The sequence below is a fragment of the Carassius carassius genome, chromosome 15 (genome assembly GCF_963082965.1).
Source record: "Carassius carassius chromosome 15, fCarCar2.1, whole genome shotgun sequence".
In the NCBI taxonomy this organism is placed as follows: domain Eukaryota; kingdom Metazoa; phylum Chordata; class Actinopteri; order Cypriniformes; family Cyprinidae; genus Carassius; species Carassius carassius.
Genome location: NC_081769.1, coordinates 33,743,691 through 33,759,357, shown reverse-complemented (window position 1 = coordinate 33,759,357; position 15,667 = coordinate 33,743,691). Strand labels below are relative to the sequence as shown.

Sequence of the window (15,667 nt, the reverse complement as noted above, 5' to 3'; positions counted from 1 at the left end):
ATTTTAATAATAATAATGTTAAATAATTAAAATATTAGCTTAAAAGCACAAACTATTTTTATGCATAAGAGATTCAACATTGCCTAGATGAATCTAAAGGAGTGCCTTGTAAAACAATTACTTGTATTTTTACTTGTATTTTTCCGATATTTTATAATCTGGATTATAAAACAGAATTATTTTTATAGCACTTGATATAGTTTCAAAGCAACTTTATAAAAATAACAGTAATGTTTTAGCTCCTGTAAGGTCTTTATATTTGTCTTTACTGTGAAAGATGTCACCAACGTATCTGTTCCTCAATAGCACGTTTATGCAGAAGAGCCGACTGCTAAATATTGTCACGAGGTGCTCGATGCTGTCACACGACGCTGTCAGTGAATCATATCATTGAGTGTGTTCAAACCAGACAAACCCTCTGCTTTTGTGTCTAGAGCTCAGCTGATCATCTAATTCTTCTGACATGCGTTATAGAAACGAGCTTGTGTGTGTGTGTGTGCGCGCGCGTGTGTGAGAGAGAGAGAGTGCATCTACTGAGGGATTAACACGCGCACACACACTCACACTGGTTGTCTTTTTTAGGCTCTTTATCGCACTCCTGCTGTGTCCGTCCCAGAGAAACATTATTAAACAAAGATTGCATAGTTTTTCCAGCCAGTTTCCTGGAAAGAACAAGGCATTCGAATGCATCTTATGCCTAATTATAACATGGATGTGTGTGCATGCAGTGCTCATTTTATCACTGTATAATTGTTGCACCAAGCGATTTTTGCCAAACGATGTTGATATTTGAAAGCAGCGAAACAAACACACCCATACCCCAACAAGACCTCGGCCCTATTTTGAAAGCTCCGCCCCACACCTATTTACACACCCATGGCATAACCACTTAAACGCTTTACTGCACCTTTAATAAGGCAAGGCAAGTTTATTTATATAGCACATTTCGTACACAATGGTAATTCAAAGTGCTTTACATAAAAGAAAGTAAAATAATAAAGAAGAAAAATAATAACAAGAATAAAACAAGTAAAGTAATTATTTTATAATTTTAAAAGTTTTAAAATTGCTTATTTAAAATAAATTTAAAACAGTTAGAAAATGATTTTACATAAAATAAAATAAAAAAAACAGTGAAAATATAGTGCAATCAGTTCGGACATTGCACAGTGCTCATTCAATAAATGCACAGCTAAACAGATGAGTTTTAAGTCTAGATTTAAATGTGACTAGTGTTTTAGCACATCTGATCTCTTCTCGATCCTAATGATCTGAGTGCTCTGTTAGGCTTATATTCAGTGAGTATATCTGAAATATATTTCTGTCCTAGGTCATTGAGTGACTTATATATGAGTAAAAGTACTTTAAAATCAATCCTAAATGTAACTGGAAGCCAGTGTAAAGACCTGAGGACTGGTGTGATATGCTCAGATTTTCTGGTTCTAGTCAGAATCCTGGCAGCAGTGTTCTGGATGAGCTGCAGCTGTCTAATGGTCTTTTTGGGAAGGCCGGTGAGGAGCCCATTACAATAGTCCACCCTGCTGGTGATGAAGGCATGAACAAGTTTCTCCAAGTCTTGGCTGGAAACAAAAGATCTAATTCTTGCAATGTTTTTTAAATGATAGTATGCTGATTTAGTTACTGCTTTGACATGACTACTGAAACTAAGGTCTGTCTCCAGAATCACACCAAGATTCCTGACTTGATTTTTAGTTGTTTGACCCCTAGAGTCAAGGTATGCATTCACCTTGAACACTTCATCTTTGTTTCCAAATGCAATGACTTCAGTTTTTTCCTTGTTTAACTGAAGAAAGTTCTGGCACATCCAACTTTAATTTCATCAATGCATTGGCAGAGGGAGTCAATTGGGCTGTAGTCATTTGGAGATAAGGCTAGGTAAATCTGGGCGTAAATCAGCATAGCTGTGATAGGCAATTTGGTTCTTTCTCATTATTTGACTTAGTGGAAGCATATCATATGATCGACAGTGTCAAACGCAGCACTGAGATCTAGCAATACCAGCACCGATATTTTGCCAGAGTCACAATTTAAGCGAATATCATTTATTATCTTAATGAGTGCTGTCTCTGTGCTGTGATGCGGTCGGAAAATTGATTGTCCAGGTATCCATTTGAGTTTAAGTATTTGTTCAGCTGATTTAAAAACTACCCTTTCTATAATTTTGCCTATAAAAGGAAGATTAGATATTGGTCTAAAATTGCTCAAAATGGTGTTATCAAGATTGCTCTTTTTCAGGAGGGGCTTAACTACTGCAGTTTTTAAGGAGTTTGGAAATGTCCCAGAAAGAAGTGAGGCGTTCACCACTTCTAAAAGATCTGCTTCTAAGCAGTTAAACACATTTTTGTAAAAAGATGTGGGAAGTGTGTCAAGATAGCAGGTTGATGATTTTAGGTGCTGCACTATGTCTTCCAGAATTTTGCTATCAATTGCTTCAAAAATAGACATAGTATCTTTTTGATATTGTGGCCGAATCTGTCTGACCTCTGCATTACTTGAGGATGTGCTAATCGCCTTCCTGATATTGATGACCTTCTCAGAAATGAAGGATGCAAACTCATTGCATTTGCTGTCTGATAGCATTTCACTGGGAATCTGACTTGGGGGGGTTTTACAGTCTTTCAACAGTGGCCAAAAGAGTACGAGTGTTATTTAAGTTACTGTTTATAAGGTTTGAGAAGAAATTCTGTCTAGATGTGGCTAGTTTCACATTAAAATTAAGTAAGGCTGTCTTTATAGATGCTATAGTGAATTTTAAGTTTTGTCTTCCTCCACATCCGCTCTGCTTTTCTGCATTGTCTTTTCATAGTCTGAACTGCTGTTGATCTTCTCCAAACTGATTTCTGTCTGTTTGTTTTCCTACTGACTATTATTGGAGCAATATCATCAATAACATTCTTAACTTTTGAGTTGAATGAATCAAGGAGAAGATCAACAGAGTCTGCAGAAATGCTTGGTGTTAAAGATATAGCCTCCATAAATAGTACACTTGTGTTCTCGTTAATGCATCTCCTTCTGACAGAGACCGATCTAGATTCAGTTGTAGCAGACATCAGAATATCAAAGAAAATACAGAAGTGATCAGATAGTGCTATGTCCTTAATAAAAATGGATGAAATGTTTAGACCCCTACTGATGATTAAGTCTAGAGTGTGTCCACCTTTGTGTGTGGGTCCATGCACATGCTGAGTCAAGTCAAAAGTGTTTAGAACCGTTATCATTTCTTTTGTAGTTTTGTTTTCTGAATTATCAATGTGAATATTAAAATCCCCTGCAATAGCAAAACAGTCAAACTCTGAGGAAATCATTGATAACATTTCTGTGACCTCTTCAACAAAGGCTGGAGAGTATTTTGGAGGCCTGTAAATAATAATAAACAGAATGCATGGAGCACCTTTCAGCACAATCCCTAGATATTCAAAAGACAAGTACTGACCAAATGACACTTGCTTGCATTGATAGACATCTTTAAATATAGCAGCTACACCCCCACCTCTCCTAACAGTCCTGCAGACACTCATGTAAGTGAAGTTAGGAGGGGCTGCTTCATTGAGGACTGTTGCATTGCAGCTGTCTTCAAGCCATGTTTCGTTTAGAAACATAAAATCCAGATTGTTTGTGGTTATTAAGTCATTGATTAGAAATGTTTTATTTTTTAGTTAGCGAATGTTTAAAGATGCTAACTTGATGGCAGTGCTTTGTGTCTTTACATCAATCTTAGTTTGATGCATAATAGGCCGCAGATTAGATGAGTTTCCCCTTCGGCTTGAGATGGCCTTAGACTTTCTATCACGTGATAAAACTGAAATAGAGAAAGCTACAGGCACACTGGGTTCCCGCTTGTTCAGTAGGCATCTGTGAATGTTGCTGTTATTATAGCGGGGACCCAACACATATCACTGAGAGCTGCTATCAGTTGTTTTTGGTTCACCTTCAGCAGATAGAGGGTTTGGGCCCTGCGTTGTGGCAGTGGTCGGAGAGCTCTCGCAGGAGCAGGGACCACAGGCTTTGGTGGTTTTGGGGCCTGCCGTTTTTTTGTGATATCTGCGGGCTTGCAGCAAATGAGTGAAAGAGTTTAGTCCCAGTATACACCAATTCCTCCATTTTCTGTGAGAAGCACAGAAGTGGAGATGCTGGAGAAAGTGATAATGTGTTTGGTGAGATGGGCTGTGTCTCTGGTGTTTCCGGTGCCTGTGATATGTTATCCTGGCTTCCCTGGCTGTTTTCCAGAAAGTCATCCCTGGGTGCTGAATCTTGTAGCTGTTTTGATACATCACAGTCAGTCTGTGAGGAGGTCTGTGGGCATGGCTCAGCTGGGATAGTGTCTATCAGCAGTGCTTGTTTTGGCTGTGTGGTGTTATCAGTGTCCTTGTGGGATATGTCTACCACATGATGACTCGGACCCGGTGTGTGTGTGCTGAATGGATTGACACACTCTGCTGAAGGATGACGGAGGGAAAAGTAGATATTGTCCTTAAACACTCTAGCACCAAGTTTGTTTGGGTGGAGGCCATCCGGTTTAAACAATTGTCTATGGCCCCAGAAAAGATTGAAGTTGTCAATGAAATTCACTCCTTTTATATTACAAGATCTATGTAGCCATGTGTTCAGCCCAAGCAACCGTGAAAACATATTTGTCCCCCTTGCTGGGAGTGGTCCACTGATGAACGACTGAACTTTGAGTCTTCAAAGTGTTTCAAAGAGTTCACTGAAGTCCTTCTTAAGGAGTTCTGACTGCTCTTTCCGAATATCATTCTTTCCCACATGGATGATGATTCGATTTGCAGTCTTGTGCTTCATCAGAATGTTCTGAAGTTCCTTGTTCACATCAGAGACCGTTGCTTGAGGAAGGCAGCATGTTGTTGTAGTCCTGCTACGGATGTTTCTGATAACAGAGTCACCCACTATCAGAGTCCTGGGCTCGGCTGCGCTCTGAGCTGAAAGCCGCTGTCTGCTCGTCCTTGAGCGCCTGTTAGTAGCGGTGTTAGCTGCTGGCTGATCAGATCCATCTTTAAATACATTTGGGGATTCCTCACCCACATTCATTAATGCTTCAAATCTGTTCTCAACATGTATAGGGGGTGTTTGAATGCCAGTATTCACAAGCCTTGTCATAGTCGAATCTGGGGTGGAGGAAGCTACGGCAGCAATACGAGAAACTCGTGACAATCTGATGTCTCGTGTTCCTTTGGGTCTCGCTCCCTGTTTGTGCCATCGATTAGTGTGGCGATCAGTTTCGGCTCGTTCCTCTACACTTGGTATAAACTGTTGAGATTCAGAAGATTCATGGGACTCACCGGCTGTATGCTGAGAAGGTCCATGACGACGATCTGCGAAGTGTTCCGTCTGTTTAGGAAGTCCAGCAAGTAACTTTGTTTCAAGAATCACAATCCTTTGTAGACGTTTGCAGCAGTTCATGCAACAAGTAGATCCAACAGGAGGCATTTTCTCTCTCTTCTGTTTGAATGTAGGCAGTTGTTTTCCCCTCTCTGGAATGTAAGCTGCTGGCAGTGGGAGGCAAAGTCGTCTTTTTGTAGTATTATTCCAGTCCCAAAGAGTTTTTAGTTTTAGCGTTTGTGCCAAAAAATCTGTTGTTTGAGCACTGTGCTGATCTGCTGATGTAGAAGTCTTAGAAAAATCAGAGAAAAGTACAGAAATAAGAAGCAAAGCGCAGAGCAGTAAGCTAGAACGTCCAAACGGTAGCAAAGCTGGAAGCTCTTAGCAAGCTAAAACTTGCATCTAAACTAATTCGGTCATTGTTGGAGTTTTTTAGGAAAACTATTAATTAAGTTGAGCATTAAATCAATTAAAATTAAAATTCAGTTGAATTAAAAAATAGAAAAATGGAGTTGCACAATTAATCACAACAACTGAGTTCTTTGTATTTATAATTCTTTATAATTCACAATACATAAATATTGTGTGTGTGTTATTACTATTAACAATAACAATGGGTGGAAAAACTGATAATTCAGTTGAATGTAAAATAAAAATGGGCCAAAATATTTTATAATATGGTTATAATAATATTAATAATAAAAATAAAAAGTAAGAATTGTATAATAAATGATTATTATTATTATTATATCTTATTAATAAAAAATTGCAGCACCATTTTTTAAATTGTATGTTCAATTAATAATAGTAATAATAATACTAGCATGGCAAAATAAAATACCTTTTTTAATAATTGGAGATAATAATATTAATAAAAATTATTTATTAATAATAAATACATATGCTATTATCATTAATAAAAATACTTCCATTTTATATATATTTTATTTCAGCTAGCTGCCAAGGCAGATTGTATCATTTTCATTTAAAGTTCATTTAAACCATTAAAATATTGAAAAAACATAGAGCCGCATTAAAAACACGTTACATTACTAAAGCTTAAATTGCAAACAGAAAATAAAAAATGAGACCTAATTCAATATATAAAAAATAAAATACAGTACAATAAATTCTTGGAAAATTAGAGAATGTTTTCCTAGTTAGAATCCACTCACTATTGACTTAAAATATTTGAAGGATACATGCACATTTTTTATTGTATTTTCTTTAATATCAAGTGCATTAATAAGTAAACCTTTATTATAATGTACAATTTATGTAAAAACTTAAAATAGTTTACCTCTTTTGGTGTTTTTTGTTTTTTTCTATGGTGTTGAAATGAGTTTTAATTTTAATTTATAAAAGCGCTCAAGTTGTGGCCATAAACTGTACGTCTTTGAAAGACTTCGAGAGTCTAAACTCAATGTGAACTCATGTAATTTAGCTTTATTTGGTCTCCACAGGTTTCAAATGCCCTGTCTGTGCCAAGTTTATCTCTTCAGATGAAATGGACCTTCATCTGGTCATATGCTTGACCAAACCTCGAGTGACATACAACGGTGAGTGTTTGTTTTCTTCTGCTTCTACAGCTGAACATGTGTTGGAGTTGCCCTGTAAAGACAGAAAGGCATACTCAATTCTGTAATTATCTCTTCTCATGGCATGTTAAGACCTGGCAGATGCGTCTCAGAATCAGGTTTGCTGATTTGTTGCATTGCTTTCATGTTCAAACATCTGATTTTCCAGCAGAAACATGCAATGGAGGTCCTTGTTTTGCTCTGTTATGGCTCTGATTCTTTGAGTGTTTTGATGGATGTCAGTTGCAGTTGTAAATGGGTCTTTTTTATCGTTATTCGTTTAACAAGAGATATGTTGTGCAATATAAAGATCGTCATTAATTATAATGCAACTTTGTGAGATCGCGATGAACTGAAGTTACTGACAGCTTTTAAAGATTATAAAGGGAGTTTACAACAGTCTGATAAACAAGAAGTTAATATTAAGTGACGTTTATTGTTTGACTTTAAAAATATTGACTGATTTTGCTCTGTTTTCGTCAACGAAAAGAGTTTCAAATAAAGTCACAGTCGAGCTGTGGTACATCTCCAAGAAAACAAAGCGGTGGTTTTTGTGAATGAAAGTGTTTTTAAATTAATCGAGTCAATGATTCAATTCAAGACGGTCACTTGCTTCGTTCCTGAATAAATCAGTCGTTCAAAAGAGTCAATCGCTTCCTGATTGAAGTTTTATTTTTTATTTTTAAACATTGGTTGTATATTAAAAATGTTATATGTTACTAATGAATTATTTATTTAACTCCCAACATTATTATTTTTTAAAACATGTGTGGCACTTCTGAGCTTCTGCAAATGTACCTTCATGCCTTTTTTTTGTTCTGTGCCACTTTTGTAGTGGAAACTAATTTTTTTAAATATTGATTTCTTAGCTTATAAATATAGATTTTTGAAGTTATGACTTACTACTTATAGTTACAAAAAAAATGCAATCACAAAGAATGAAATACGCCCCACTGTAAATTAGTGTTGTCAAAAGACCCGGTACTTCGGTACAAAGTCGGTACTAAAAATTTTTAATGTGACGATAACAGGTTTCTTTAAGTACCGGTAGTACCGAGGTCCCGTTCAAACCTGGTTCAGCGCTATGATTTCCGCGAAGCAGTAAACGAGGACGGAATCTCAAAATCCAGTCATGACAATGAAACTTACATTTTAATATGGACAGTCATGGAATTTGTCAAAAGTTGTTTGAAATATGAATCCGTGTTCTGCGCGTCTCTGTGTGAATTAATGAATGGCAGAGACGTGCGGGTTTGTTTACTACATAAACTGAAGCGCATGACGCTTGCATTAATTTCAGCATCTGAGCTTCAGAGTTCTCTCTCCATCAAGCGATCTGAACTTTTCAGTTCATCTCAATGGACGCACAGCGCACCTGTATTTGATGCTCTGTAAACTCTTTGTGAAGGAGCACGACTCACCGTCGCTTTACTGATAGCGCTGTTTCTCACACGTGCAAAGAGAGAGAAAGCGATACTCTCTATATGTAAACTATTCTTTGTTGTCTTCTCCTGTCAAAATAATGGAGTTCATTTAAAACAAGCAGAAGACATACCGGTTTCTCCGGTAGTGGGCGGAGCTAATGCGCAAATGGCAATTTCATTGGCTGGTGCTGATCTCTTACCGTCCCTGTTTTGATTTCAGCAAATCAGTTTGACCGAACGCAGACAACGTGATTAATATTCATAAACCCAGCAGCTCATCAATTCATAGTGCATTGTATATACATTAGTATGATAGTAGAATTAGTAGTAGTATTATCTTTTAATAATAATTAATATGATCTATTACTATTTTTTTTACAGAAACCCTCAACGACCAAAAATATCTTAAGCATCACCACCAGTCTTAAGTTCAGTTAAAATGACAAATATGCATTCATTAGGCCTAAAAGTTCATTTTTACATAAAGGCATTGTGCTAGAAATATTACTATTATTTAGTAAGATGTATGTGATACTGCTACTACTGTTGAAAAAATTTATAAAACTTTATTTTTTAAAGAAATAAATCACAATATTTCTTCCATGTTTTAATTTTAATAGCAAATCCCCTTTATTTACCAAAAATAAAATGTGTTTAAATTTAATAAATTAAAAGACAAATTAAATTTGGGTGAAACTTGTTTACTGTATTTCATAATTATATAACTTGTAGAAAAACTTTAACTTGTTTTTAAAAACTTGTTTTTAAAACTTTAAAAACTTTAACAATTGTAAATAAGTATAAAGAATGGCATTGGTTTTATTTTTAGTACTAACATTTTTTTTTTTAATTAGCATATTTTTGTGTTTTGCTTTAGTACTGAAATTGGTACCGAGAACCGTGGTTTTTCACTGATATCGGTACCGAATACTGAAATTTTGGTACCGTGACAACACTACTGTAAATCAGATATTAATTTGTAATGGGAAGACTAATTTTAGTTATTGATCAGAAGGTGCTCCTGAACTTTTAGATTAGGAGCACAAGTTCTCCTAAAAGGAAGAGTAAGTGTAGAGCCCTGTGAGTGTGAATTTGTCCTCTCTTTCCACCTGAATTATTTTCTCGTTTTGTTGTTATAGCCCTTTGTCATGTTTTTAGGCGTTGTCAGTTTCCATAAACCCAACGAGACGAATAGTCGTCCGTGCAGCTGGGAAATGAGCCAAAGACAAAATCAGATCTGAAACAACACCAGATTCCAGTGGAAAATCAAACGCAGTGTAATCACTGACCACTGGATCGTTTACAGAGTAACAACATTACTTAAAATACATTAACTAGGGCTGTCAAATAATTAAAACATTTAATGGAAGTAATTGCACAATGTGCTGATTAATTAATCTTCTTCATTGCCAATCAACTTCAGTTTTGGCTGAGAAATTAACCCAGAAGATCAAATCATTATTGTGTTAAATGAGAGAAGCATTGTAGAGCCGCTATAATAAATGGGTATTCATGTTTTTTTATTTTTTTTATTTGGTATTGAAATATTACATTATTAAAAATAATAATAATAATAATTAATAATAGAGTTACTCACTCAACCAGTTTGAAACAAAGTAACTGTCTTTATGAAGTCACTGAATCATTGACTCCCTCGATTCATTCGAACAGCTGATTCATTCAAAAATGAAGCAAGTGGCTGTTTTTTTATGAGTCACTGAATCATTGACTCACTCGATTCATTCTAAAATGTGGATTCATTCAGTAGTGAATCACTGCTTTGTATCAGAAAGACACAATAGTTCTGCTCTGGCTTTGATTGCAACCGGTTTTTTTTTTTTTTTTTGAGGAAAATTTTGTTTCTAATGTTCTCCTGACACCAGTTTGTTCTTCCTTTCCCTCCAAACTCTGGAGTGGGTAAGTTTTCCTTGACTCGCTGGTGTTTTATGATTGGAGGCCGTCTGTGGAGCTCCAGCAGGTCTGCAGATGCCCGACTGTTGGGTGTGTTTTGGGGCTTAGGATGAGAAATGCCCCCCAGTCTCATTCTACCTTTCATTTCGACGACAGCAGCTAATTTTTTCCTCGTTCATGAACACAACTGTGTTTTAAGAGTGTAAAAAAGCAGCTTTGATTGGTTTGTTGTATGAGGATATCTGTCGCTAAAAATCTGTTCATAATAGCTGTAAAATAACATTCATCCTTGCGTTATGTTTTCTGTTCAGTTAGTTTTAGTACACTGAGAGTAATGTACAGTGTTAGCTAGTGCTCCACTCCATCCACAGCACATTTAATGTCCACAATGTGAGTGAAACTTGAATATTCAACGATCATAAAAATGGTTATGAATATTAGTGGTTAAATTCAAATATTTATATTGTTTAATTATAATTATATACTAAATATATTAGTGATATTCAAATTAAATTATTATAATTGTGTGTGTGTGTATGCTAGTGTGTGTGTGATATATTTGATACTATATATATATATATATATATATATATATATATATGATATAATTTAAATTGTTTTAGTATAATTATATTATACTTAAATTATATCCATAATATTACAAATATTTAAATGTTAAATATATATTATATTGTTACTTCGTGTATATTTATGAGTTTAATAACAAAAAAGAAGGCCTAATGGTGGATTTGTGCATTATATAAACATCCAGAGCATTCATTAAGAAAGCAAATAGACTTAATGGCGGCATCTAGAGTTATGTAAGCTTGTGTGTGTGTGTGTGTGTGTGTGTGTGTGTGTGTGTGTGTGTGTGTGTGTCACTCGGCAAACATGATTACTTCATTAAGTTTTAATAGTTTAGTTTGATAGATAACAAGAACTAGTAGATGAGGAACGTCACATTGGTGAGGATAAAGACAAAAGTGACGAGGGACTAACAGCAGCCCAAATCAACAGAAGATTTGCAGAAGTCAAAGTTTTTTTAAGTCTCAGAAGCATATAAATCTTTTCTAAAAATATAAATATTTGCTATCACTTTAACACACATCCTTGCTGAATAAAAGTTTTAATGTATTTAAAAAGATGGAATAAAAATGTACTGACCCCAAACTTTTGAACTGTAGTGTATGTTGTTAGAAAAGATTTCTATTGCTAAATGCTCTTCTTTTTATTCATTAAAGAATCCTGAAAAAAAATCACAGGTTCCAAAAAAAAAATAAAGCATCACAACAGTTTCCAGCGCTGATAATAAATCAGTATATAAGGATGATTTCTGAAGACCATGTGACACTGAAGACTGCAGTCTTCGGTTATATTTATTTAGATGAACATTAATAAACATCAGAACATGTCTTTATTTCAACCGTGGAACAGGTACACCCCAAAAAATAAAGAAATGCATATACCGGTAAAAGCAAAAAATAAATGAAGTATTTACTTTGAAGTAATTTTCACTAGAGGGAATTTCACAAAGAAGCAAGTAACACATTTCATCAAATTTTGAAAAAGTACAAAGACTGAAATAGTATTTCCTTTAAAACATATTGCAATTAAGTTTCAACTTAAAGAAAATCGTTTTCTCAATTAAAAAATTACAAATCTCTTAATTAAAAAAAAATATATATATAATATATATATATTTTTTTGTGCCACACATTTTATTGGTTAGGGGAAGTCGTGGCCTAATGGTTAGAGAGTCGGACTCCCAATCGAAAGGTTGTGAGTTCGAGTGGCCGGCAGGAATTGTGGGTGGGGGGAGTGCATGTACAGTTCTCTCTCCACCTTCAATACCACGACTTAGGTGCCCTTGAGCAAGGCATCGAACCCCCAACTGCTCCCCGGGCGCCGCAGCATAAATGGCTGCCCACTGCTCCGGGTGTGTGCTCACAGTGTGTGTGTGTGTGTTCACTGCTCTGTGTGTGTGCACTTCGGATGGGTTAAATGCAGAGCACAAATTCTGAGTATGGGTCACCATACTTGGCTAAATGTCACTTCACTCACACTAAATATTGTGTGTAAAATATTGGTTCTATTTACATTCTCATTTGTTAGCATGAATGAATGCATTAGCTAACAAGAGCTTACAATGACCAATATGTGTATTACAGCATTTATAATCTACAAGTGCGTTTATCGAGCTTGGCGTTCTGTTATGCGTCTCTCTCTCTCTCTCTCTCTCTCTCTCTCTCTCTCTCTCTCTCTCTCTCTCTCTCTCTATCTATATATATATATATATATATATATATATATATATATATATATATATATATATATATATATATATATATATATATATATATATATAATATATATAATATGCTTTTTTTTATATATACATTTTAATATCATAAAGTTGGATATAATGCAACATTTACTTTTTGTCCACTGACCTCAATCAAGTTCACACTCAGTTCAAATTAAATTATTTTTGGGCACCTCTGCTATAAAATGACACTCTTCTGTAATCATTTTTTTTTTTTTCATTGAAAAAAAAAAAACGGTGTTGGATTTAATTAATAAATTACTAAATTTCACAGAAACCAGCAAGTAACAAACACATTGAATTAATATAGAAGCTTGTTTCCAACATGGCATGAAAATTAAAAAAAATTATTTTTCTCACAATACTGACTTTATATTTCAAAATTCAGATTTTTTTATTCAATGCAATCTGTAGAAAAGGTTTTTTTTTTTTTTTTTTTTTTTTTTTTTTTTTGGAGACAGTTTTGTGAGAAAGTTGCATAAAAAAATTTTTTCATCCCATGGTGGAAAAGGTCTTTCATAATTTAAACAAGATTTTTTTTTCCCAAGACGTCTGAAAGAATTTGTAAAATTTTCACTACGAAGCTGCTAAAAAATTTCACAGAGACACTTCAAAAAAGACACAGAGACGTCAAGTAAAACATTGGAGTACACATGAAATGTAGAAGTCAAAAAGCTGAAATAGTAGCATATTTTCTTGTAAAATGCACTTCAATAATCTTTGCTTCTAAACTCATTTTAACTGTTCTTCTTGGACAGGTGTGGTGTTTCTGAATGTTGTGTTGTCAGTGCTGTAAGTAAGAGGAATAAACGCTCATGTGAACGGCAGGTTGTGAACTCGTTTGTCCATGTGAGGCTGGAAGAAAGCATGTGTGTTTCTCTCAGATGAGGTGTGTGTTATCAGTGAAGATCTCCTCAGGCTCAGACATGCATGAGCCTGCCTTCATCAACACACTGTACGTGACGCGTGATGAAGTGTGTTTTTGTGATGTTTCTCTGGTTTTCGTGCTGCGTTTGGTCGGTGTTTGTAGCTGTAGGTTTGTGGATGAGGTTCATCAGCAGAAGAAACGCTCCGGATGAACAGAGATAGAGAGCGAGAGAGCGGTAATCAATACTTATCTTTCTCGTAGATACAGACCACAAAAAGAAAAAGGAGAAGCAAATCTGCCAGCGTAGACAGACTCGATGCTGAGGGTTGTTTTTAGTCGCACTTCTCAATCACAAATTTAAAGGCTTCAGCTGATGGATATAATTAGATTTAGAGCTCGACCAACAAATGTTTTTTCAGAAACCAAATCTGGTCTAGAGGCTTCCAGATGACTGACTTCATATAATGGAGAATTAAACCGAGCAAAATGTCTCTAAATTTACAAATGTGTGGGCAAACAATGCCTCTGTTGTTGTTCAATATTAGGCTTCCCTTTCTGACTGACCAAGAGCAAATGAAAGACCCGTTCACACAGTCAGAGACGAACTGACCTGAGTTCATTTATTTTCACACACCGATGTTTCCAGTGAATTCAGATAACTTTAACTTGACGGAGAAATTCCTGGTTGCATACGAGACAGATGGGCTTGTATTTGTTTGGTGTGTTTGTGTCTGCAGCCTCAGCGTGTGTATGTGTGTGTGTGTGTGTGTGTGTGTGTGTGTTTCTCATGTTTACACTCTCTCCATGGCTCTGTTTATTCCCGTCGCTCTCTGAAGGTCACTGATGTCATGAGTCTGTCGTTTCTGATCGAGTTCAGTCCACATTCCCCCAGTGTCAGAGTTACCCACACCACAGCTGAGCTCCGCTTACACACACACACACACACACACACACACACACATTAGTTTTTGTGAAAAGTGTGTTCATCCCATAGGTGTAATGGTTTTTATACTGTACAAACTGTATATTCTATGGCCCTACACCAACCCTACACCTAACAGGAAACTTTGTGCATTTTTACTTTCTCAAAAAAACTCATTCTGTATGATTTAAAAGCGTTTTGAGAAATGGGGTCATGGGTTATGTCCTCATAAGTCACCCTCTCCTTGTAATACCTGCGTCATACCCATGACATTATACAGAGTTGTGTCCTGATATGACACAAAAACAAGACAAACACACACAGACACAGACATATCTACACACATTTCATCCCTCTAAGAAAAAAGCTTTTATAATTTATAATTTAAAGTTTACCGCTAAATGTGCTTACGTTTTATGAAACTATGTTTGAATGAAGTCATTTTTATTTGAGATTTTACCTAATTTTGGGTAAATATGACCCATACACATAATTGACAGGTTTAATGAGCTTCATCTCAACTTATATATTTAAGCCGTATAATTATAAATTATACAAAATATAATTTCATATTAATTAATTCTGACTCTGATGTGAAATATGAGCCAGATTTGTGACTGACAGGTGAGATTGACTCAGTCTGTCCAGCTCTGCTCTTGGTTTTCCGTGTTTTCCATGTGTTCCCAGATCTGGAAGGTCTCCAGTGGGAATTGTACCCTGCACACATGTGGTCAGTCGCTCAGCTCGAGTCCATGCACCGCTGTCAGCTTCATCTAATATTACCTTACAGTTAATGGCTGTGTTTATTTTAGCCAGCGAGTGTCACAGATTTAACGACATCCACGGCCCCGATTCACATCACTGCAGATTACTCAGAAATACCGCCTTAACATAGGTAATAAAGGTAGTGCATAAATAGTAGTTGCACAAAATAAATAGTGTTTGTTTTCTTGCGAACTGCTTTTCCCAAACGAAAAAAAAAAAAACCGCTCGGAAGACAATGCATTTATTATGTTTAACTTTTTCCTTCAGATATTTCTCCTGAAGTTTCTGATGCATGTATTTAAAAATCTATGTATTTAAAGATAAAATATTTAATACAGCAATTTTTTATATTAAAATTATGAAAAAGTGGTTTGACTGTAGGGCTGGGCGATAAATCGAATATTAGCGATAATATCGGAATAATTTTGACGACGATGTACAATTTGAATATATCGGGAATATCGAATATTTCAAATTCAAGCATACTTTCCCAAAAGAACGCGCCGAATGTCCAAAAAAGGA

General features: G+C 35.6%; 1 protein-coding gene across 1 annotated transcript in view; it reads left to right on the top strand.

Annotated features, from left to right (window-relative positions):
• Positions 1–15,667, top strand: part of LOC132158958 (E3 ubiquitin-protein ligase znrf2-like) — a 53,778-nt gene that overhangs the window by 32,241 nt on the left and 5,870 nt on the right. The window contains exon 2 of the mRNA XM_059568608.1: positions 6,819–6,914. Within this exon, the coding sequence (XP_059424591.1) occupies positions 6,819–6,914 (96 nt within the window). The remainder of the gene's footprint in view (positions 1–6,818; positions 6,915–15,667) is intronic.